The 24,320-nt window shown below is 41.0% G+C and overlaps 1 protein-coding gene across 1 annotated transcript in view; it reads left to right on the top strand.

The window, feature by feature from the left end:
* LOC128645004 (protein farnesyltransferase subunit beta) overlaps nt 1-24,320 on the top strand; it is a 152,279-nt gene that overhangs the window by 124,921 nt on the left and 3,038 nt on the right. Inside the window, exons 10-11 of the mRNA XM_053697715.1 lie at nt 145-256; nt 347-452. Coding sequence (XP_053553690.1) covers nt 145-256; nt 347-452 — 218 coding nt within the window. The remainder of the gene's footprint in view (nt 1-144; nt 257-346; nt 453-24,320) is intronic.

Genomic DNA, 24,320 nt, shown 5'->3' with positions numbered 1-24,320 from the left:
TTTTGAGCTGTTACCTTAAGCAGGTTTTTCTTTTGGCCAATCCTGTCATTCATGACCTGCCCCCGCTTAAGGAATGGTTGAGTTACCATGATCGTCGGCAATCTGTTCTTGTGGTTCCTTATTTTTATTTATTTTTTTATTTAGGAGATTCTGCTCTCAGCCTCACTCAGTGGATGTTTGACCAGCAAGCCTTGCAAGAATATATTCTTTTGTGCTGCCAGTGTCCAACTGGAGGCCTGCTGGATAAACCTGGCAAGTGAGTATTCATACTATGTAACCGTTACATTACATCAAAAGAATTATCCCAATGTAATCTCTGATAATGTCCCTTTTTTATTTATTAAAGATCAAGAGATTTTTATCATACCTGCTACTGTCTGAGTGGGTTGTCCATAGCACAACACTTTGGCAGTGGGCATGAAATTATATTAGGTGTACCAGCGAACCGTTTGGTAAGACAATTTTTTTTTTTTTATTAAACTTTGTATCATTTTTGTGTAGAATGTCTCCTCATATTCTGTATGTCTGACAATAGTTACAATAATTTCTACAATTACATAACACTGTTACACAGAACATGGAGTAGAGTAACTATCTGTGATAAACAGCTTGTAGGTTGGTAAACTTAATGGGAAACGGTTAAGGACCAAAGGTGAAAAAACCCAGAGAATTACACTATATGGACAAAAGTATGTGGGCACCCCCTACTAATTATTGAGTTTAGTTGTTTCAGCCACACCCATTTCTTTAATGTGCCACCTTTTGCTACAAGTCAGTTTGTGGAATTTTTGCCCTGTAAGCACTATTGTGAAGTGGAAGCTTCTGGGAGCAATAACAGCCCAGCCATGAGTACTGAAACCAGGAGCGTGGAAATATAAATCCCTATTTGTAAACCATTTGTTGCATCACTTAATACAGTGTGTCAAACTACCTCGGGAAGTAGCACAGTGCTACAACTGTGCAGCGGGAGCTTTATGAAATTGGTTTTATATCAACCTGTGCAATACCAAGAGTCAGCTGGAGTGGTGTAAAGCATTGTTTCTCAGCTGTGGTCCTCAAGTACCCCCACCCGGCCAGGTTTTCATTATAGCTAAACCAGTGCACAGGTGAAATAATGAGCTGATGGGTGAAAGCTGGTTAGTAACCATGGTGTAGCTGATTACTTCACATGTGCACTGGTGCAGCTATAATAAAAACCTGGCCTCTTGTGAGTACTTGAGAACTGCGGTAAAGAAATGCTGGTGTAAAGCACGCTACCACTGTACGCTGGAGTGAGGCATCATACTTCATTATCTGTGAGATGAACATTACCCACCAGAAGGCATAGTGCCTACTGTAAAGTTTGGTGGATGAGGGATAATATTCTGGGATTATTTTTCAGGGTTTGGGTTATGCTCCTTAGTTCCAGTAAAAGTTCATATTAATGCTTTAGGATACAAAAACATTTTAGACAATTAGGGACATTAAACGTTGTTGCAAAAATTTTGGGAAGGCCATTTCCTGTTCTAGCATGACTGTGCCCCTGTGCAGAAAGCGAGGTCCACAAAGACATTGTTTGAGGAATTTTGTGTGAAGGTACTTGAGCGGCCTGCATAGAGCCCTGACTTGATCACCTCTGGGATTAATTGGAATGCTGATTGTGTACCAGACCTTCTCATCCAACATCAGTGGCTGACCTAAAAGAGATACATTTTTTTTCTTTCATGTAATTAGCAAGAGTCCATGAGCTAGTGACGTATGGGATATACATTCCTACCAGGAGGGGCAAAGTTTCCCAAACCTCAAATGCCCATAAATACACCCCTCACCACACCCACAAATCAGTTTTACAAACTTTGCCTCCTATGGAGGTGGTGAAGTAAGTTTGTGCTAGATTCTACGTTGGAGCCCGGTTTTCCTCTCAGCGTGCAGTGAATGTCAGAGGGATGTGAGGAGAGTATTGCCTGTTTGAATTCAATGATCTCCTTCTACGGGGTCTATTTCATAGGTTCTCTGTTATCGGTCGTAGAGATTCATCTCTTACCTCCCTTTTCAGATTGACGATATACTCTTATATATACCATTACCTCTACTGATTCTCGTTTCAGTACTGGTTTGGCTTTCTACTACTTGTAGATGAGTGTTCTGGGGTAAGTAAGTCTTATTTCTTTCATGTAATTAGCAAGAGTCCATGAGCTAGTGACGTATGGGATATACATTCCTACCAGGAGGGGCAAAGTTTCCCAAACCTCAAAATGCCTATAAATACACCCCTCACCACACCCACAATTCAGTTTTACAAACTTTGCCTCCGATGGAGGTGGTGAAGTAAGTTTGTGCTAGATTCTACGTTGATATGCGCTCCGCAGCAAGTTGGAGCCCGGTTTTCCTCTCAGCGTGCAGTGAATGTCAGAGGGATGTGAGGAGAGTATTGCCTATTGAATGCAGTGATCTCCTTCTAAGGGGTCTATTTCATAGGTTCTCTGTTATCGGTCGTAGAGATTCATCTCTTACCTCCCTTTTCAGATCGACGATATACTCTTATATATACCATTACCTCTGCTGATTCTCGTTTCAGTACTGGTTTGGCTATCTGCTATATGTAGATGAGTGTCCTGGGGTAAGTAAGTCTTATTTTCTGTGACACTCCTAGCTATGGTTGGGCACTTTGTTTATAAAGTTCTAAATATATGTATTCAAACATTTATTTGCCTTGACTCAGAATGTTCAACTTTCCTTATTTTCAGACAATCAGTTTCATATTTGGGATAATGCATTTTAATTTAACATTTTTCTTACCTTAAAATTTGACTTTTTCCCTGTGGGCTGTTAGGCTCGCGGGGGCTGAAAATGCTTCATTTTATTGCGTCATTCTTGGCGCTGACTTTTTTGGCGCAAAAATTCTATTTCCGTTTCCGGCGTCATACGTGTCGCCGGAAGTTGCGTCATTTTTTGACGTTATTTTGCGCCAAAAATGTCGGCGTTCCGGATGTGGCGTCATTTTTGGCGCCAAAAAGCATTTAGGCGCCAAATAATGTGGGCGTCTTATTTGGCGCGAAAAAATATGGGCGTCACTTTTGTCTCCACATTATTTAAGTCTCATTTTTTATTGCTTCTGGTTGCTAGAAGCTTGTTCTTTGGCATTTTTTCCCATTCCTGAAACTGTCATTTAAGGAATTTGATCAATTTTGCTTTATATATATGTTGTTTTTTCTCTTACATATTGCAAGATGTCTCACGTTGCATCTGAGTCAGAAGTTACTACAGGAAAATCGCTGTCAAGTGCTGAATCTACCAAAGCTAAGTGTATCTGCTGTAAACTTTTGGTAGCTATTCCTCCAGCTGTTGTTTGTATTGATTGTCATAACAAACTTGTTAAAGCAGATAATATTTCCTTTAGTAAAGTACCATTGCCTGTTGCAGTTCCTTCAACATCTAAGGTGCAGAATGTTCCTGATAATATAAGAGATTTTGTTTCTGAATCCATAAAGAAGGCTATGTCTGTTATTTCTCCTTCTAGTAAACGTAAAAAATATTTTAAAACTTCTCTCCCTACAGATGAATTTTTAAATGAACATCATCATTCTGTTTCTGATGATTCCTCTGGTTCAGAGGATTCTGTCTCAGAGGTTGATGCTGATAAATCTTCATATTTATTTAAAATGGAATTTATTCGTTCTTTACTTAAAGAAGTACTAATTGCTTTAGAAATAGAGGATTCTGGTCCTCTTGATACTAATTCTAAACGTTTAGATAAGGTATTTAAAGCTCCTGTGGTTATTCCAGAAGTTTTTCCTGTTCCTAATGCTATTTCTGCAGTAATTTCCAAAGAATGGGATAATTTGGGTAATTCATTTACTCCTTCTAAACGTTTTAAGCAATTATATCCTGTGCCGTCTGACAGATTAGAATTTTGGGACAAGATCCCTAAAGTTGATGGGGCTATTTCTACCCTTGCTAAACGTACTACTATTCCTACGTCAGATGGTACTTCGTTTAAGGATCCTCTAGATTGGAAAATTGAATCCTTTCTAAGAAAAGCTTATCTGTGTTCAGGTAATCTTCTTAGACCTGCTATATCTTTGGCTGATGTTGCTGCAGCTTCAACTTTTTGGTTGGAAACTTTAGCGCAACAAGTAACACATTGTGATTCTCATGATATTATTATTCTTCTACAGCATGCTAATCATTTTATCTGTGATGCCATTTTTGATATTATCAGAGTTGATGTCAGGTTTATGTCTCTAGCTATTTTAGCTAGAAGAGCTTTATGGCTTAAAACTTGGAATGCTGATATGGCTTCTAAATCAACTTTACTTTCCATTTCTTTCCAGGGTAACAAATTATTTGGTTCTCAGTTGGATTCCATTATTTCAACCGTTACTGGTGGGAAAGGAACTTTTTTACCACAGGATAAAAAATCTAAAGGTAAAAACAGGGCTAATAATCGTTTTCGTTTCAACAAAGAACAAAAGCCTGATCCTTCATCCTCAGGAGCAGTTTCAGTTTGGAGACCATCTCCAGTCTGGAATAAATCCAAGCCAGCTAGAAAGGCAAAGCCTGCTTCTAAGTCCACATGAAGGTGCGGCCCTCATTCCAGCTCAGCTGGTAGGGGGCAGGTTACGTATTTTCAAGGAAATTTGGATCAATTCTGTTCACAATCTTTGGATTCAGAACATTGTTTCAGAAGGGTACAGAATTGGTTTCAAGTTGAGACCTCCTGCAAAGAGATTTTTTCTTTCCCGTGTCCCAGTAAATCCAGTAAAAGCTCAAGCATTTCTGAAATGTGTTTCAGATCTAGAGTTGACTGGAGTAATTATGCCAGTTCCAGTTCCGGAACAGGGGATGGGGTTTTATTCAAATCTCTTCATTGTACCAAAGAAGGAGAATTCTTTCAGACCAGTTCTGGATCTAAAAATATTGAATCGTTATGTAAGGATACCAACGTTCAAGATGGTAACTGTAAGGACTATCTTACCTTTTGTTCAGCAAGGGAATTATATGTCCACAATAGATTTACAGGATGCATATCTGCATATTCCGATTCATCCAGATCATTATCAGTTCCTGAGATTCTCGTTTCTGGACAAGCATTACCAGTTTGTGGCTCTGCCGTTTGGCCTAGCTACAGCTCCAAGAATTTTTACAAAGGTTCTCGGTGCCCTGCTGTCTGTAATCAGAGAACAGGGTATTGTGGTATTTCCTTATTTGGACGATATCTTGGTACTTGCTCAGTCTTTACATTTAGCAGAATCTCATACGAATCGACTTGTGTTGTTTCTTCAAGATCATGGTTGGAGGATCAATTTACCAAAAAGTTCTTTGATTCCTCAGACAAGGGTAACCTTTCTGGGTTTCCAGATGGATTCAGTGTCCATGACTCTGTCTTTAACAGACAAGAGACGTCTAAAGTTGATTGCAGCTTGTCGAAACCTTCAGTCACAATCATTCCCTTCGGTAGCCTTAGGCATGGAAATTCTAGGTCTTATGACTGCTGCATCGGACGCGATCCCCTTTGCTCGTTTTCACATGCGACCTCTTCAGCTCTGTATGCTGAAGCAATGGTGCAAGGATTACACGAAGATATCTCAATTAATATCTTTAAAACCGATTGTTCGACACTCTCTAACATGGTGGACAGATCACCATCGTTTAATTCAGGGGGCTTCTTTTGTGCTTCCGACCTGGACTGTAATTTCAACAGATGCAAGTCTCACAGGTTGGGGAGCTGTGTGGGGATCTCTGACGGCACAAGGAGTTTGGGAATCTCAGGAGGTGAGATTACCGATCAATATTTTGGAACTCCGTGCAATTTTCAGAGCTCTTCAGTTTTGGCCTCTTCTGAAGAGAGAATCGTTCATTTGTTTTCAGACAGACATTGTCACAACTGTGGCATACATCAATCATCAAGGAGGGACTCCCAGTCCTCTGGCTATGAAAGAAGTATCTCGAATTTTGGTTTGGGCGGAATCCAGCTCCTGTCTAATCTCTGCGAATTTTGGTTTGGGCGGAATCCAGCTCCTGTCTAATCTCTGCGGTTCATATCCCAGGTGTAGACAATTGGGAAGCGGATTATCTCAGTCGCCAAACGTTGCATCCGGGCGAATGGTCTCTTCACCCAGAGGTATTTCTTCAGATTGTTCAAATGTGGGAACTTCCAGAAATAGATCTGATGGCGTCCCATCTAAACAAGAAACTTCCCAGGTATCTGTCCAGATCCCGGGATCCTCAGGCGGAGGCAGTGGATGCATTATCACTTCCTTGGAAGTATCATCCTGCCTATATCTTTCCGCCTCTAGTTCTTCTTCCAAGAGTAATCTCCAAGATTCTGAAGGAATGCTCGTTTGTTCTGCTGGTAGCTCCGGCATGGCCTCACAGGTTTTGGTATGCGGATCTTGTCCGGATGGCCTCTTGCCAACCGTGGACTCTTCCGTTAAGACCAGACCTTCTGTCACAAGGTCCTTTTTTCCATCAGGATCTGAAATCCTTAAATTTAAAGGTATGGAGATTGAACGCTTGATTCTTGGTCAAAGAGGTTTCTCTGACTCTGTGATTAATACTATGTTACAGGCTCGTAAATCTGTATCTCAAGAGATATATTATAGAGTCTGGAAGACTTATATTTCTTGGTGTCTTTCTCATCATTTTTCCTGGCATTCTTTTAGAATACCGAGAATTTTACAGTTCCTTCAGGATGGTTTAGATAAGGGTTTGTCCGCAAGTTCTTTGAAAGGACAAATCTCTGCTCTTTCTGTTCTTTTTCACAGAAAGATTGCTATTCTTCCTGATATTCATTGTTTTGTACAAGCTTTGGTTCGTATAAAACCTGTCATTAAGTCAATTTCTCCTCCTTGGAGTTTGAATTTGGTTCTGGGAGCTCTTCAAGCTCCTCCGTTTGAACCTATGCATTCATTGGACATTAAATTACTTTCTTGGAAAGTTTTGTTCCTTTTGGCCATCTCTTCTGCCAGAAGAGTTTCTGAATTATCTGCTCTTTCTTGTGAGTCTCCTTTTCTGATTTTTCATCAGGATAAGGCGGTGTTGCGAACTTCTTTTGAATTTTTACCTAAAGTTGTGAATTCCAACAACATTAGTAGAGAAATTGTGGTTCCTTCATTATGTCCTAATCCTAAGAATTCTAAGGAAAAATCGTTGCATTCTTTGGATGTTGTTAGAGCTTTGAAATATTATGTTGAAGCTACGAAATCTTTTCGTAAGACTTCTAGTCTATTTGTTATCTTTTCCGGTTCTAGAAAAGGCCAGAAAGCTTCTGCCATTTCTTTGGCATCTTGGTTGAAATCTTTAATTCATCTTGCCTATGTTGAGTCGGGTAAAACTCCGCCTCAGAGAATTACAGCTCATTCTTCTAGGTCAGTTTCTACTTCCTGGGCGTTTAGGAATGAAGCTTCGGTTGACCAGATCTGCAAAGCAGCAACTTGGTCCTCTTTGCATACTTTTACTAAATTCTACCATTTTGATGTATTTTCTTCTTCTGAAGCAGTTTTTGGTAGAAAAGTACTTCAGGCAGCGGTTTCAGTTTGAATCTTCTGCTTATGTTTTTCGTTAAACTTTATTTTGGGTGTGGATTATTTTCAGCAGGAATTGGCTGTCTTTATTTTATCCCTCCCTCTCTAGTGACTCTTGTGTGGAAAGATCCACATCTTGGGTAGTCATTATCCCATACGTCACTAGCTCATGGACTCTTGCTAATTACATGAAAGAAAACATAATTTATGTAAGAACTTACCTGATAAATTCATTTCTTTCATATTAGCAAGAGTCCATGAGGCCCGCCCTTTTTTTGTGGTGGTTATGATTTTGTATAAAGCACAATTCTTCCAATTCCTTATTTTATATGCTTTCGCACTTTTTTATCACCCCACTTCTTGGCTATTCGTTAAACTGAATTGTGGGTGTGGTGAGGGGTGTATTTATAGGCATTTTGAGGTTTGGGAAACTTTACCCCTCCTGGTAGGAATGTATATCCCATACGTCACTAGCTCATGGACTCTTGCTAATATGAAAGAAATGAATTTATCAGGTAAGTTCTTACATAAATTATGTTTTTCTGTGACACTCTAAGCTATGGTTGGGCACTTTTATATAAAGTTCTAAATATATGTGTTCAAACATTTATTTGCCTTGACTCAGGATGTTCAACGTTCCTTATTTCATACAGTCAGTTTCATATTTGGGATAATGCATATGAATTAATCATTTTTTTCTTACCTTAAAATTTGACTTTTTCCCTGTGGGCTATTAGGCTCGCGGGGGCTTTTTTGGCGCAAAATTTTTTTTCTGTTTCCGGCGTCATACGTGTCGCCGGAAGTTGCGTAATTTTTTTGACTTTTTTTGCGCCAAAAGTGTCGGCGTTCCGGATGTGGCGTCACTTTTGGCGCCAAAAGCATTTAGGCACCAAATAATGTGGGTGTCTTTTTTGGCGCTAAAAAATATGGGCGTCACTATTGTCTCCACATTATTTAAGTCTCATTAATTATTGCTTCTGGTTGCTAGAAGCTTGTTCACTAGCATTTTTTCTCATTCCTGAAACTGTCATTTAAGGAATTTGATCAATTTTGCTTTATATGTTGTTTTTTCTATTACATATTGCAAGATGTCTGCGAGTAACCCTGAGTCAGAAGCCACTTCTGGAAAAATGCTTAAAGGGACACTGTAACCAAAAATTTTCTTTTGTGATTCAGATTGAGCATGACATTTTAAGCAACTTTCTAATTTACTCCTATTATCAAATTTTCTTCATTCTCTTGGTATCTTTATTTGAAATGCAAGAATGTAAGTTTAGATGCCGGCCCATTTTTGGTGAACAACCTGGGTTGTCCTTGCTGATTGGTGGATAAATTAATCCACCAATAAAAAATTGCTGTCCAGAGTACTGAAACCAAAAAAAAAGCTTAGATGCCTTCTTTTTCAAATAATGATAGCAAGAGAACGAATAAAAATTGATAATAGGAGTAAATTAGAAAGTTGCTTAAAATTGCATGCTCAATCTGAATCACGAAAGAAAATTTTTGGGTACAGTGTCCCTTTAACCGAGTTTCAGTTCTACCAAAGCTAAGTTCATTTATTTTAAATGTTATAAATGTTTATCTTTAGCTATGGTTTGTAATAAGTTATTATGATATACTTTTACATGCAGATTCCATTAGTATTTATGCTTTATACATTTCCATTCTTAAGTACAAGATTTATAAGAAATATTTTTTCTGATTAAGGCTTTGTCTGACTTCGTGCCTTTTAATACAATTTTTAGGTCTTTTTTCACTTCTTTTTTAATTATTGAAGTTTCAAATGACCAACAACATACTGATTTATCCTTCTCTGATGATGTTTTTTTTCTCTTTCAGAAATTCTCTTCATCAGATATTGACACTAACAAATCTACTTTTTTATAATTTTTTTATTAAAGTACATTTGTTCTTTGTTGAAGAGGTGTTGATTATTTTGGATATTAAGGTAACTAGTTCTTTAAGACTAGCTGACACTATTTCTGCCTTTTTTTCTTCTGTGATTTCAGAGGTTTTCTTTCCAATTCCCCATACTAGGGAATGGAATAGGCTGAGAATTCTTTTTTTATTCCTTCTTCAAGGTTTTAAACTATATTCTTTGCCAGCAGTTAAATTCAATTTGGAGGGTTCTCCAATTTATTGGGGCTATCTCTACTCCTACTAATTTATGCTATTGTTTCTATAGCAAAATAATATTTATTTTCCTTTATATAGTTGTATCTTATTTATGGAAAATTATTTAGTTTCAGGTCCTTTTCTTGGTCCTGTGATATTGCAATTGCTTCATTTTTTCTGTTTACTTTAAGATCAAGTATCAGATTATGATTTATTTTAGCATTGTTAAAGGGACAACATTTACTAGACTAGGTGCTGTTGCATTTTGTCTTGTTGTTTTGCATTTTGCAAGTCCTCTGTTTTGACTGGTCCTTTAAACTGGACTATCATGCTAATGATTTCATTTGTGTCTTCATTTTATTGAATATATTCGCAAATGAGAGTTAATCTAAGTCATTAGTTATTTTAGCTAGAAGAATTTTGTGTTTTTTTAAGAAAAAAAAAAAAAGAAAATCCATATTTCTTTTGTTCTAAGATAAATCAATTATTTGTTTTATAATTGGATTCAATTCTTAACTGTTACTATGGGCTTCAAGATTGAGTTCTAAGACTAAAACTTTAAGCTTATACTAGTTTGGTTGTTCTTATTAAGGAACGAATTCCTGAGTTCTTTCCCAAGTAACATGTTTATAATTGGGGTTCGAAATCAGCTCCCTAATATTGCTATGTACGTGCCGTATTCCAGCTTGGCTGGTAAGGGGCAGGTTAAGACTTCTTTGAAATGTATTTGGTTCTATTTTGTCCAAATTTCTTTGATTTTATTCCAGTAAGGCTAACACTTTAAGTGTGTTTCTGTCCTATATATTTTGGATACTGTTGTAGCATGGCTGGGTACCCATGGGGTTCAAGCGCTGCTCAGACCTGGAATCTTCTGGGGGTATTTCTTCCAGTTACTTTTTTAGGAACTGGGTTTTGGAGTTTTATTCAAACTATTCTGCCTTTTTATGGTCACTGATAGCATTATTTGTTTTCATTAGATACAATAAATGCATATTTTTCATTTTTCTGTTTTCATTCAGATCATTTCCTGAGGATGCGGAATCTCATATGATTCACTTGCTCTTCAGGACATAGTTAGAGGATCTTTTCTCCAACATAGGTGTGTCCGGTCCACGGCGTCATCCTTACTTGTGGGATATTCTCTTCCCCAACAGGAAATGGCAAAGAGCCCAGCAAAGCTGGTCACATGATCCCTCCTAGGCTCCGCCTTCCCCAGTCATTCTCTTTGCCGTTGTACAGGCAACATCTCCACGGAGATGGCTTAGAGTTTTTTGGTGTTTAACTGTAGTTTTTATTATTCAATCAAGAGTTTGTTATTTTAAAATAGTGCTGGTATGTACTATTTACTCTGAAACAGAAAAGAGATGAAGATTTCTGTTTGTAAGAGGAAAATGATTTTAGCAACCGTTACTAAAATCGATGGCTGTTTCCACACAGGACTGTTGAGAGGAATTAACTTCAGTTGGGGGAAACAGTGAGCAGACTTTTGCTGCTTGAGGTATGACACATTTCTAACAAGACGATGTAATGCTGGAAGCTGTCATTTTCCCTATGGGATCCGGTAAGCCATTTTTATTACATAAAGAAAAAAAGGGCTTCACAAGGGCTTTTAAGACTGTAGACATTTTCTGGGCTAAAACGATTGATATATAAGCATATTTTATACTTCATAGCTTTGAGGAATTATTTTATTCTTGGGAATTATGTAAAATAACCGGCAGGCACTGTATTGGACACCTTATTCTCTAGGGGCTTTCCCTAATCATAGGCAGAGCCTCATTTTCGCGCCTCTATTGTGCACTTGTTTTTGGGAAGCATGACATGCAGATGCATGTGTGAGGAGCTCTGATACATAGAAAGGACTTTCTGAAGGCGTCATTTGGTATTGTATTCCCCTTTGGGCTTGGTTGGGTCTCAGCAAAGCAGATACCAGGGACTGTAAAGGGGTTAAATATAAAAACGGCTCCGGTTCCGTTATTTTAAGGGTTAAAGCTTTCAAATTTGGTGTGCAATACTTTTAAGGCTTTAAGACACTGTGGTGAAATTTTGGTGAATTTTGAACAATTCCTTCATACTTTTTCACATTTGCAGTAATAAAGTGTGTTCAGTTTAAAATTTAAAGTGACAGTAACGGTTTTATTTTAAAACGTTTTTTGTACTTTGTTATCAAGTTTATGCCTGTTTAACATGTCTGAACTACCAGATAGACTGTGTTCTGTATGTGGGGAAGCCAAGGTTCCTTCTCATTTAAATAGATGTGATTTATGTGACACAAAATTTAGAGAAGATGATTCCTCAAGTGAGGGGAGTAAGCATGGTACTGCATCATCCCCTCCTTCGTCTACACCAGTCTTGCCCACACAGGAGGCCCCTAGTACATCTAGTGCGCCAATACTCCTTACTATGCAACAATTAACGGCTGTAATGGATAATTCTATCAAAAACATTTTAGCCAAAATGCCCACTTATCAGCGAAAGCGCGACTGCTCTGTTTTAGAAAATACTGAAGAGCATGAGGACGCTGATGATATTGGTTCTGAAGTGCCCCTACACCAGTCTGAGGGGGCCAGGGAGGTTTTGTCTGAGGGAGAAATTTCAGATTCAGGGAAAATTTCTCAACAAGCTGAACCTGATGTGATTACATTTAAATTTAAATTGGAACATCTCCGTGCCCTGCTTAAGGAGGTGTTATCTACTCTGGATGATTGTGAGAATTTGGTCATTCCAGAGAAATTATGTAAAATGGACAAGTTCCTAGAGGTCCCGGGGCCCCCCGAAGCTTTTCCTATACCCAAGCGGGTGGCGGACATTGTAAATAAAGAATGGGAAAGGCCCGGCATACCTTTCGTCCCTCCCCCTATATTTAAGAAATTGTTTCCTATGGTTGACCCCAGAAAGGACTTATGGCAGACAGTCCCCAAGGTCGAGGGGGCGGTTTCTACTCTAAACAAACGCACCACTATACCCATAGAAGATAGTTGTGCTTTCAAAGATCCTATGGATAAAAAATTAGAGGGTTTGCTTAAAAAGATGTTTGTTCAGCAAGGTTACCTTCTACAACCAATTTCATGCATTGTTCCTGTCACTACAGCAGCGTGTTTCTGGTTCGATGAACTAGAAAAGGCGCTCAATAAAGATTCTTCTTATGAGGAGATTTTGGACAGAATTCATGCTCTCAAATTGGCTAACTCTTTCACCCTAGACGCCACTTTGCAATTGGCTAGATTAGCGGCGAAAAATTCTGGGTTTGCTATTGTGGCGCGCAGAGCGCTTTGGCTAAAATCTTGGTCAGCGGATGCGTCTTCCAAGAACAAATTGCTTAACATTCCTTTCAAGGGGAAAACGCTGTTTGGCCCTGACTTGAAAGAGATTATTTCTGATATCACTGGGGGCAAGGGCCACGCCCTTCCTCAGGATAGGTCTTTCAAGGCCAAAAATAAACCTAATTTTCGTCCCTTTCGCAGAAACGGACCAGCCCCAAGTGCTACGTCCTCTAAGCAAGAGGGTAATACTTCTCAAGCCAAGCCAGCCTGGAGGCCAATGCAAGGCTGGAACAAAGGTAAGCAGGCCAAGAAACCTGCCACTGCTACCAAGACAGCATGAGATGTTGGCCCCCGATCCGGGACCGGATCTGGTGGGGGGCAGACTCTCTCTCTCTCTTCGCTCAGGCTTGGGCAAGAGATGTTCTGGATCCTTGGGCGCTAGAAATAGTCTCCCAAGGTTATCTTCTGGAATTCAAGGGGCTTCCCCCAAGGGGGAGGTTCCACAGGTCTCAATTGTCTTCAGACCACATAAAAAAACAGGCATTCTTACATTGTGTAGAAGACCTGTTAAAAATGGGAGTGATTCATCCTGTTCCATTAGGAGAACAAGGGATGGGGTTCTACTCCAATCTGTTCGTAGTTCCCAAAAAAGAGGGAACATTCAGACCAATCTTAGATCTCAAGATCCTAAACAAGTTTCTCAAGGTTCCATCGTTCAAAATGGAAACCATTCGAACAATTCTTCCTTCCATCCAGGAAGTTCAATTCATGACCACGGTGGATTTAAAGGATGCGTATCTACATATTCCTATCCACAAGGAACATCATCGGTTCCTAAGGTTCGCATTTCTGGACAAGCATTACCAGTTTGTGGCACTTCCGTTCGGATTAGCCACTGCTCCAAGAATTTTCACAAAGGTACTAGGGTCCCTTCTAGCGGTGCTAAGACCAAGGGGCATTGCAGTAGTACCTTACTTGGACGACATACTGATTCAAGCGTCGTCCCTTCCACAAGCAAAGGCTCACACGGACATTGTCCTGGCCTTTCTCAGATCTCACGGGTGGAAAGTGAACGTAGAAAAAAGTTCTCTATCTCCGTCAACAAGGGTTCCCTTCTTGGGAACAATAATAGACTCCTTAGAAATGAGGATTTTTCTGACAGAGGCCAGAAAATCAAAACTTCTAAACTCTTGTCAAATACTTCATTCTGTTCCTCTTCCTTTCATAGCGCAGTGCATGGAAGTAATAGGTTTGATGGTAGCGGCAATGGACATAGTTCCTTTTGCGCGAATTCATCTAAGACCATTACAACTGTGCATGCTCAGTCAGTGGAATGGGGACTATACAGACTTGTCTCCGACGATACAAGTAGATCAGAGGACCAGAGATTCACTCCGTTGGTGGCTGTCCCTGGACAACCTGTCACAGGGGATGAGCTTCCGCAGACCAGAGTGGGTCATTGTCACGACCGACGCCAGTCTGGTGGGCTGGGGCGCGGTCTGGGGACCCCTGAAAGCTCAGGGTCTTTGGTCTCGGGAAGAATCTCTTCTCCCGATAAATATTCTGGAACTGAGAGCGATATTCAATGCTCTCAAGGCTTGGCCTCAGCTTGCAAAGGCCAAGTTCATACGGTTTCAATCAGACAACATGACGACTGTTGCGTACATCAACCATCAGGGGGGAACAAGGAGTTCCCTGGCGATGGAAGAAGTGACCAAAATCATTCAATGGGCGGAGACTCACTCCTGCCACTTGTCTGCAATCCACATCCCAGGAGTGGAAAATTGGGAAGCGGATTTTCTGAGTCGTCAGACATTTCATCCGGGGGAGTGGGAACTCCATCCGGAAATCTTTGCCCAAATTACTCAATTGTGGGGCATTCCAGACATGGATCTGATGGCCTCTTGTCAGAACTTCAAGGTTCCTTGCTACGGGTCCAGATCCAGGGATCCCAAGGCGACTCTAGTAGATGCACTAGTAGCACCTTGGACCTTCAAACTAGCTTATGTATTCCCGCCGTTTCCTCTCATCCCCAGGCTGGTAGCCAGGATCAATCAGGAGAGGGCATCGGTGATCTTGATAGCTCCTGCGTGGCCACGCAGGACTTGGTATGCAGACCTGGTGAATATGTCATCGGCTCCACCATGGAAGCTACCTTTGAGACGAGACCTTCTTGTTCAAGGTCCGTTCGAACATCCGAATCTGGTCTCACTCCAACTGACTGCTTGGAGATTGAACGCTTGATCTTATCAAAGCGAGGGTTCTCAGATTCTGTCATTGATACTCTTGTTCAGGCCAGAAAGCCTGTAACTAGAAAAATCTACCACAAAATATGGAAAAAATATATCTGTTGGTGTGAATCTAAAGGATTCCCTTGGGACAAGGTAAAAATTCCTAAGATTCTATCCTTTCTTCAAGAAGGTTTGGAGAAAGGATTATCTGCAAGTTCTTTGAAGGGACAGATTTCTGCCTTGTCTGTGTTACTTCACCAAAAGCTGGCAGCTGTGCCAGATGTTCAAGCCTTTGTTCAGGCTCTGGTTAGAATCAAGCCTGTTTACAAACCTTTGACTCCTCCTTGGAGTCTCAATTTAGTTCTTTCAGTTCTTCAGGGGGTTCCGTTTGAACCCTTACATTCCGTTGATATTAAGTTATTATCTTGGAAAGTTTTGTTTTTGGTTGCAATTTCTTCTGCTAGAAGAGTTTCAGAATTATCTGCTCTGCAGTGTTCTCCTCCTTATCTGGTGTTCCATGCAGATAAGGTGGTTTTGCGTACTAAACCTGGTTTTCTCCAACATAGGTGTGTCCGGTCCACGGCGTCATCCTTACTTGTGGGATATTCTCTTCCCCAACAGGAAATGGCAAAGAGCCCAGCAAAGCTGGTCACATGATCCCTCCTAGGCTCCGCCTTCCCCAGTCATTCTCTTTGCCGTTGTACAGGCAACATCTCCACGGAGATGGCTTAGAGTTTTTTAGTGTTTAACTGTAGTTTTTATTATTCAATCAAGAGTTTGTTATTTTAAAATAGTGCTGGTATGTACTATTTACTCTGAAACAGAAAAGAGATGAAGATTTCTGTTTGTAAGAGGAAAATGATTTTAGCAACCGTTACTAAAATCGATGGCTGTTCCACACAGGACTGTTGAGAGGAATTAACTTCAGTTGGGGGAACAGTGAGCAGACTTTTGCTGCTTGAGGTATGACACATTCTAACAAGACGATGTAATGCTGGAAGCTGTCATTTTCCCTATGGGATCCGGTAAGCCATTTTTATTACAGACTGTAAATAAGGGCTTCACAAGGGCTTTTTAAGACTGTAGACATTTTCTGGGCTAAATCGATTCATATATAAACATATTTTATACTCCATAGCCTTGAGGAATTATTTTAATCTTGGGAATTTTGTAAAATATATCGGCAGGCACTGTATTGGACACCTTATTCTCTAGGGGCTTTCCCTAATCATAGGCAGAGTCTCAATTTCGCGCCTCTATTGCGCACTTGTTTTTGGGAAGCAGGACATGCAGTCGCATGTGTGAGGAGCTCTGATACATAGAAAAGACTTTCTGAAGGCGTCATTTGGTATCGTATTCCCCTTTGGGCTTGGTTGGGTCTCAGCAAAGCAGATACCAGGGACTGTAAAGGGGTTAAATGTAAAAACGGCTCCGGTTCCGTTATTTTAAGGGTTAAAGCTTCCAAATTTGGTGTGCAATACTTTTAAGGCTTTAAGACACTGTGGTGAAATTTTGGTGAATTTTGAACAATTCCTTCATACTTTTTCGCAATTGCAGTAATAAAGTGTGTTCAGTTTAAAATTTAAAGTGACAGTAACGGTTTTATTTTAAAATGTTTTTTGTACTTTGTTATCAAGTTTATGCCTATTAACATGTCTGAACTGCCAGATAGACTGTGTTCTGAATGTGGGGAAGCCAAGGTTCCTTCTCATTTAAATAGATGTGATTTATGTGACACAAAATTTAGAGAAAATGATGCCCAAGATGATTCCTCAAGTGAGGGGAGTAAGCATGGTACTGCATCATCCCCTCCTTCGTCTACACCAGTCTTGCCCACGCAGGAGGCCCCTAGTACATCTAGCGCGCCAATACTCCTTACTATGCAACAATTAACGGCTGTAATGGATAATTCTATCAAAAACATTTTAGCCAAAATGCCCACTTATCAGCGAAAGCGCGACTGCTCTGTTTTAGAAAATACTGAAGAGCATGAGGACGCTGATGATATTGTTTCTGAAGGGCCCCTACACCAGTCTGAGGGGGCCAGGGAGGTTTTGTCTGAGGGAGAAATTTCAGATTCAGGGAAAATTTCTCAACAAGCTGAACCTGATGTGATTACATTTAAATTTAAGTTGGAACATCTCCGCGCTCTGCTTAAGGAGGTCTTATCCACTCTGGATGATTGTGAGAATTTGATCATCCCAGAGAAACTATGTAAAATGGACAAGTTCCTAGAGGTCCCGGGGCCCCCCGAAGCTTTTCCTATACCCAAACGGGTGGCGGACATTGTAAATAAAGAATGGGAAAGGCCCGGTATACCTTTCGTCCCTCCCCCCATATTTAAAAAATTGTTTCCTATGGTCGACCCCAGAAAGGACTTATGGCAGACAGTCCCCAAGGTCGAGGGGGCGGTTTCTACTCTAAACAAACGCACCACTATACCCATAGAAGATAGTTGTGCGTTCAAAGATCCTATGGATAAAAAATTAGAAGGTTTGCTTAAAAAGATGTTTGTTCAGCAAGGTTACCTTCTACAACCAATTTCATGCATTGTCCCTGTCACTACAGCCGCGTGTTTCTGGTTCGATGAGCTAGAAAAGGCGATCACTAGTAATTCTCCTTCTTATGAGGAGATTATGGACAGAATCCGTGCTCTCAAATTGGCTAATTCTTTCACCCTAGACGCCACTTTGCAATTGGCTAGGTTAGCGGCGAAAAATTCTGGGTTTGCTATTGTGGCGCGCAGAGCGCTTTGGTTGAAATCTTGGTCAGCAGATGCGTCTTCCAAGAACAAATTGCTTAACATTCCTTTCAAGGGGAAAACGCTGTTTGGCCCTGACTTGAAAGAGATTATCTCCGATATCACTGGGGGTAAGGGCCACGCCCTTCCTCAGGATAGGTCTTTCAAGGCCAAAAATAAACCTAATTTTCGTCCCTTTCGTAGAAACGGACCAGCCCCAAGTGCTACGTCCTCTAAGCAAGAGGGTAATACTTCTCAAGCCAAGCCAGCCTGGAGACCAATGCAAGGCTGGAACAAGGGAAAGCAGGCCAAGAAACCTGCCACTGCTACCAAGACAGCATGAAATGTTGGCCCCCGATCCGGGACCGGATCTGGTGGGGGGCAGACTCTCTCTTCGCTCAGGCTTGGGCAAGAGATGTTCTGGATCCTTGGGCGCTAGAAATAGTCTCCCAAGGTTATCTTCTGGAATTCAAGGGGCTTCCCCCAAGGGGGAGGTTCCACAGGTCTCAATTGTCTTCAGACCACATAAAAAAACAGGCATTCTTACATTGTGTAGAAGACCTGTTAAAAATGGGAGTGATTCATCCTGTTCCATTAGGAGAACAAGGGATGGGGTTCTACTCCAATCTGTTCGTAGTTCCCAAAAAAGAGGGAACGTTCAGACCAATCTTAGATCTCAAGATCCTAAACAAGTTTCTCAAGGTTCCATCGTTCAAAATGGAAACCATTCGAACAATTCTTCCTTCCATCCAGGAAGGTCAATTCATGACCACGGTGGATTTAAAGGATGCGTATCTACATATTCCTATCCACAAGGAACATCATCGGTTCCTAAGGTTCGCATTCCTGGACAAGCATTACCAGTTCGTGGCACTTCCGTTCGGATTAGCCACTGCTCCAAGGATTTTCACAAAGGTACTAGGGTCCCTTCTAGCGGTGCTAAGACCAAGGGGCATTGCAGTAGTACCTTACTTGGACGACATTCTGATTCAAGCGTCGTCCCTTCCTCAAGCAAAGGCTCACACGGACATTGTCCTGGCCTTTCTCAGATCTCACGGATGGAAAGTGAACGTAGAAAAGAGTTCTCTATCTCCGTCAACAAGGGTTCCCTTCTTGGGAACAATAATAGACTCCTTAGAAATGAGGATTTTTCTGACAGAGGCCAGAAAAACAAAACTTCTAAACTCTTGTCAAATACTTCATTCCGTTCCTCTTCCTTCCATAGCGCAGTGCATGGAAGTAATAGGTTTGATGGTAGCGGCAATGGACATAGTTCCTTTTGCGCGCATTCATCTAAGACCATTACAACTGTGCATGCTCAGTCAGTGGAATGGGGACTATACAGACTTGTCTCCGACGATACAAGTAAATCAGAGGACCAGAGATTCACTCCGTTGGTGGCTGTCCCTGGACAACCTGTCACAGGGGATGAGCTTCCGCAGACCAGAGTGGGTCATTGTCACGACCGACGCCAGTCTGATGGGCTGGGGCGCGGTCTGGGGACCCCTGAAAGCTCAGGGTCTTTGGTCTCGGGAAGAATCTCTTCTACCGATAAACATTCTGGAACTGAGAGCGATACTCAATGCTCTCAAGGCTTGGCCTCAGCTAGCAAAGGCCAAGTTCATACGGTTTCAATCAGACAACATGACGACTGTTGCGTACATCAACCATCAGGGGGGAACAAGGAGTTCCCTGGCGATGGAAGAAGTGACCAAAATCATTCAATGGGCGGAGACTCACTCCTGCCACTTGTCTGCAATCCACATCCCAGGAGTGGAAAATTGGGAAGCGGATTTTCTGAGTCGTCAGACATTTCATCCGGGGGAGTGGGAACTCCATCCGGAAATCTTTGCCCAAATTACTCAACTGTGGGGCATTCCAGACATGGATCTGATGGCCTCTCGTCAGAACTTCAAGGTTCCTTGCTACGGGTCCAGATCCAGGGATCCCAAGGCGACTCTAGTAGATGCACTAGTAGCACCTTGGACCTTCAAACTAGCTTATGTATTCCCGCCGTTTCCTCTCATCCCCAGGCTGGTAGCCAGGATCAATCAGGAGAGGGCATCGGTGATCTTGATAGCTCCTGCGTGGCCACGCAGGACTTGGTATGCAGACCTGGTGAATATGTCATCGGCTCCACCATGGAAGCTACCTTTGAGACGAGACCTTCTTGTTCAAGGTCCGTTCGAACATCCGAATCTGGTCTCACTCCAACTGACTGCTTGGAGATTGAACGCTTGATCTTATCAAAGCGAGGGTTCTCAGATTCTGTTATTGATACTCTTGTTCAGGCCAGAAAGCCTGTAACTAGAAAAATCTACCACAAAATATGGAAAAAATATATCTGTTGGTGTGAATCTAAAGGATTCCCTTGGGACAAGGTTAAAATTCCTAAGATTCTATCCTTTCTTCAAGAAGGATTGGAGAAAGGATTATCTGCAAGTTCCTTGAAGGGACAGATTTCTGCCTTGTCTGTGTTACTTCACAAAAAGCTGGCAGCTGTGCCAGATGTTCAAGCCTTTGTTCAGGCTTTGGTTAGAATCAAGCCTGTTTACAAACCTTTGACTCCTCCTTGGAGTCTCAATTTAGTTCTTTCAGTTCTTCAGGGGGTTCCGTTTGAACCCTTACATTCCGTTGATATTAAGTTATTATCTTGGAAAGTTTTGTTTTTGGTTGCAATTTCTTCCGCTAGAAGAGTTTCAGAATTATCTGCTCTGCAGTGTTCTCCTCCTTATCTGGTGTTCCATGCAGATAAGGTGGTTTTACGTACTAAACCTGGTTTTCTTCCGAAAGTTGTTTCTAACAAAAACATTAACCAGGAGATAGTCGTGCCTTCTTTGTGCCCGAATCCAGTTTCAAAGAAGGAACGTTTGTTGCACAATTTGGATGTTGTTCGCGCTCTAAAATTCTATTTGGATGCTACAAAGGATTTTAGACAAACATCTTCCTTGTTTGTTGTTTATTCTGGTAAAAGGAGAGGTCAAAAAGCAACTTCTACCTCTCTCTCTTTTTGGATTAAAAGCATCATCAGATTGGCTTATGAGACTGCCGGACGGCAGCCTCCTGAAAGAATCACAGCTCATTCCACTAGGGCTGTGGCTTCCACATGGGCCTTCAAGAACGAGGCTTCTGTTGATCAGATATGTAAGGCAGCGACTTGGTCTTCACTGCACACTTTTACCAAATTTTACAAGTTTGATACTTTTGCTTCTTCTGAGGCTATTTTTGGGAGAAAGGTTTTGCAAGCCGTGGTGCCTTCCATTTAGGTGACCTGATTTGCTCCCTCCCTTCATCCGTGTCCTAAAGCTTTGGTATTGGTTCCCACAAGTAAGGATGACGCCGTGGACCGGACACACCTATGTTGGAGAAAACAGAATTTATGTTTACCTGATAAATTACTTTCTCCAACGGTGTGTCCGGTCCACGGCCCGCCCTGGTTTTTTAATCAGGTCTGATAATTTATTTTCTTTAACTACAGTCACCACGGTATCATATGGTTTCTCCTATGCAAATATTCCTCCTTTACGTCGGTCGAATGACTGGGGAAGGCGGAGCCTAGGAGGGATCATGTGACCAGCTTTGCTGGGCTCTTTGCCATTTCCTGTTGGGGAAGAGAATATCCCACAAGTAAGGATGACGCCGTGGACCGGACACACCGTTGGAGAAAGTAATTTATCAGGTAAACATAAATTCTGTTTTTTTCAAAAGTTCTTGATTCCTCACGTAAGGGTCACCTTTTTTAGGTTTCCAGATGGTTTATGTCACTGTCTTTGTCTCTATCGGACAAGGGACAATTTGTACTGGGTTCCGTCTGTCTGTACCTTTTAGTCTCTATTTTTTCCTTCAGTTGCTATATATGCATAGCAGTTTTAACAGCATTGGATTCAATTCCCTTTGCTCATTTTCAATGGAAAGATCCTTTCCAGCTTTTTATGACTGTTGTTTCTTCAAGAACATGGTTGGAGGATCAATTAACCAATGTTGTTTCCTCAGACAAGAGTAACCTTTTTTTAGGTTTCCAGTTAGATTCAGTGTCCATGACTCTGTCTCTGTCGGACAAGAGACGTCTGAATTTGGTTTCAGCTTATCGAAACCTTCAGTCTCATTCATTCCCTTCGGTAGCCTTATGCATGGAAATTCTAGGTTCTTATGACTGCTGCATTGGACGTGTTCCCCTTTGCTCATCTTCACATGCGACCTCTTCAGCTCTGTATGCTGAACCAGTGGTGCAAGGATTATACAAAGATATCTCATTTAATATCTTTAAAACCGATTGTTCGACACCCTCTGACGTGGTACAGACCACCATCATTTAGTTCAGGGGGCTTCTTTTGTTCTTCCAACCTGGACTGTGATCTCAACAGATGCAAGTCTGACAGGTTGGGGAGCTGTATGGGGGTTTCTGACAGCTCAAGGGGTTTGGGAATCTCAGGAGGTGAGATTTCCAATCAACATTTTGGAACTCCGTGCAATTTTCAGAGCTCTTCAGTCATGGCCTCTTCTAAAGAGAGAGTCGTTCATTTGTTTACAGACTGACAATGTCACAAATGTGGCATTTGTCAATCATCAAGAGGGACTCACAGTCCTCTGGCTATAAAGGAAGTATCTTGAATACTTGTATGGGCGAAATCCAGCCCCTGTCTAATTTCTGCGGTTCATATCCCAGGTATAGACAATTGGGAAGCGGATTATCTCAGTCGCCAAATGCTACATCCGGGCGAATGGTCTCTTCACCCAGAGGTATTTCTTCAGATTGTTCAAATATGGGGACTTCCAGAAATAGATCTGATGGCTCCTCATCTAAACAAGAAGCTTCCCAGGTATCTGTCCAGATCCAGGGATCCTCAGGCGGAAGCAGTGGATGCATTGTCACTTCCTTGGAAATATCATCCTGCTATATCTTTCCGCCTCTGGTTCTTCTTTCAAGAGTGATTTCCAAAATTCTAAGGAGCGTTCGTTTATTCTGCTGGTGGCTCCAGCATGGCCTCACAGGTTTTGGTATGCGGATCTTGTCCGTATGGCTCTTTGCCATCCGTGGACTCTTCCGTTAAGACCAGACCTTCTATCACAAGGTCCTTTTTTTCCATCAGGATCTCAAATCCTTAAATTGAAAGTATGGAGATTGAACGCTTGATTCTCAGTCATAGAGGTTTTCTCTGACTCCGTAATTAATACTATGTTGCAGGCTCGTAAATCTGTATCTAGGATGATATATTATCGAGTCTGGAAGACTTGCATTTTTTGGTGTTTTTCTCATCATTTTTCTTGGCATTCTTTTAGTATTCCTAGAATTTTACAGTTTCTTCAGGATGGTTTGGATAAGTTTTGTCTGCAAGTTCCTTAAAAGGACAAATCTTTGCTCTTTCTGTTCTTTTTCACAGAAAGATTGCTAGTTTTCCTGATTTTTATTGTTTTGTACAAGCTTTGGTTCGTATAAAACTTGTTATTAAGTCAATTTCTCCTCCTTGGAGTTTGAATTTGGTTCTGGGGGCTCTTCAAGCTCCTCCGTTTGAACCTATGCATTCTCTGGACATTAATTACTTTCTTGGAAAGTTTTTGTTCTTTTGGCCATCTCTTCTGCTAGAAGAGTTTCTGAATTATCTGCTCTTTCTTGTGAGTCTCCTTTTCTGATTTTTCATCAGGATAAGGCGGTGTTGCGAACTTCTTTTAAATTTTTACCTAAGGTTGTGAATTCTAACAACATTAGTAGAGAAATTGTAGTTCCTTCATTTTGTCCTAATTCTAAGGAGAGATCACTGCATTCTTTGGATGTAGTTAGAGCTTTGAAATATTATGTTGAAGCTACTAAGATTTTCCGAAAGACTTCTAGTCTTTTTGTTATCTTTTCCAGTTCTAGGAAAGGTCAGAAGGCCTCTGCCATTTCTTTGGCATCTTGGTTGAAATCTTTAATTCATCATGCTTATGTCGAGTCGGGTAAACTCTGCCTCAAAGGATTACAGCTCATTCTACTAGGTCAGTTTCTATTTCCTGGGCGTTTAGGAATGAAGCTTCGGTTGATCAGATTTGCAAAGCAGCAACTTGATTTTCTTTGCATATTTTTACTAAATTCTACCATTTTGATGTGTTTTCTTTTTCTGAAGCAGTTTTTGGTAGAAAAATACTTCAGGCAGCTGTTTCAGTTTGATTCTTCTGCTTATAATTTCAGTTTTTTTCATTATAAGATTTAAACTTTGTTTTGGGTGTGGATTATTTTCAGCGGAATTGGCTGTCTTTATTTTATCCCTCCCTCTCTAGTGACTCTTGCGTGGAAGATCCACATCTTGGGTAGTCATTATCCCATACGTCACTAGCTCATGGACTCTTGCTAATTACATGAAAGAAAACATAATTTATGTAAGAACTTACCTGATAAATTCATTTCTTTCATATTAGCAAGAGTCCATGAGGCCCACCCTTTTTATGGTGGTTATGATTTTTTTTGTATAAAGCACAATTATTCCAATTC

Source organism: Bombina bombina, chromosome 1, assembly GCF_027579735.1.
Source record: "Bombina bombina isolate aBomBom1 chromosome 1, aBomBom1.pri, whole genome shotgun sequence".
Taxonomy (NCBI): Eukaryota; Metazoa; Chordata; class Amphibia; order Anura; family Bombinatoridae; genus Bombina; species Bombina bombina.
This window is presented reverse-complemented; position numbering and strand designations above follow the sequence as displayed.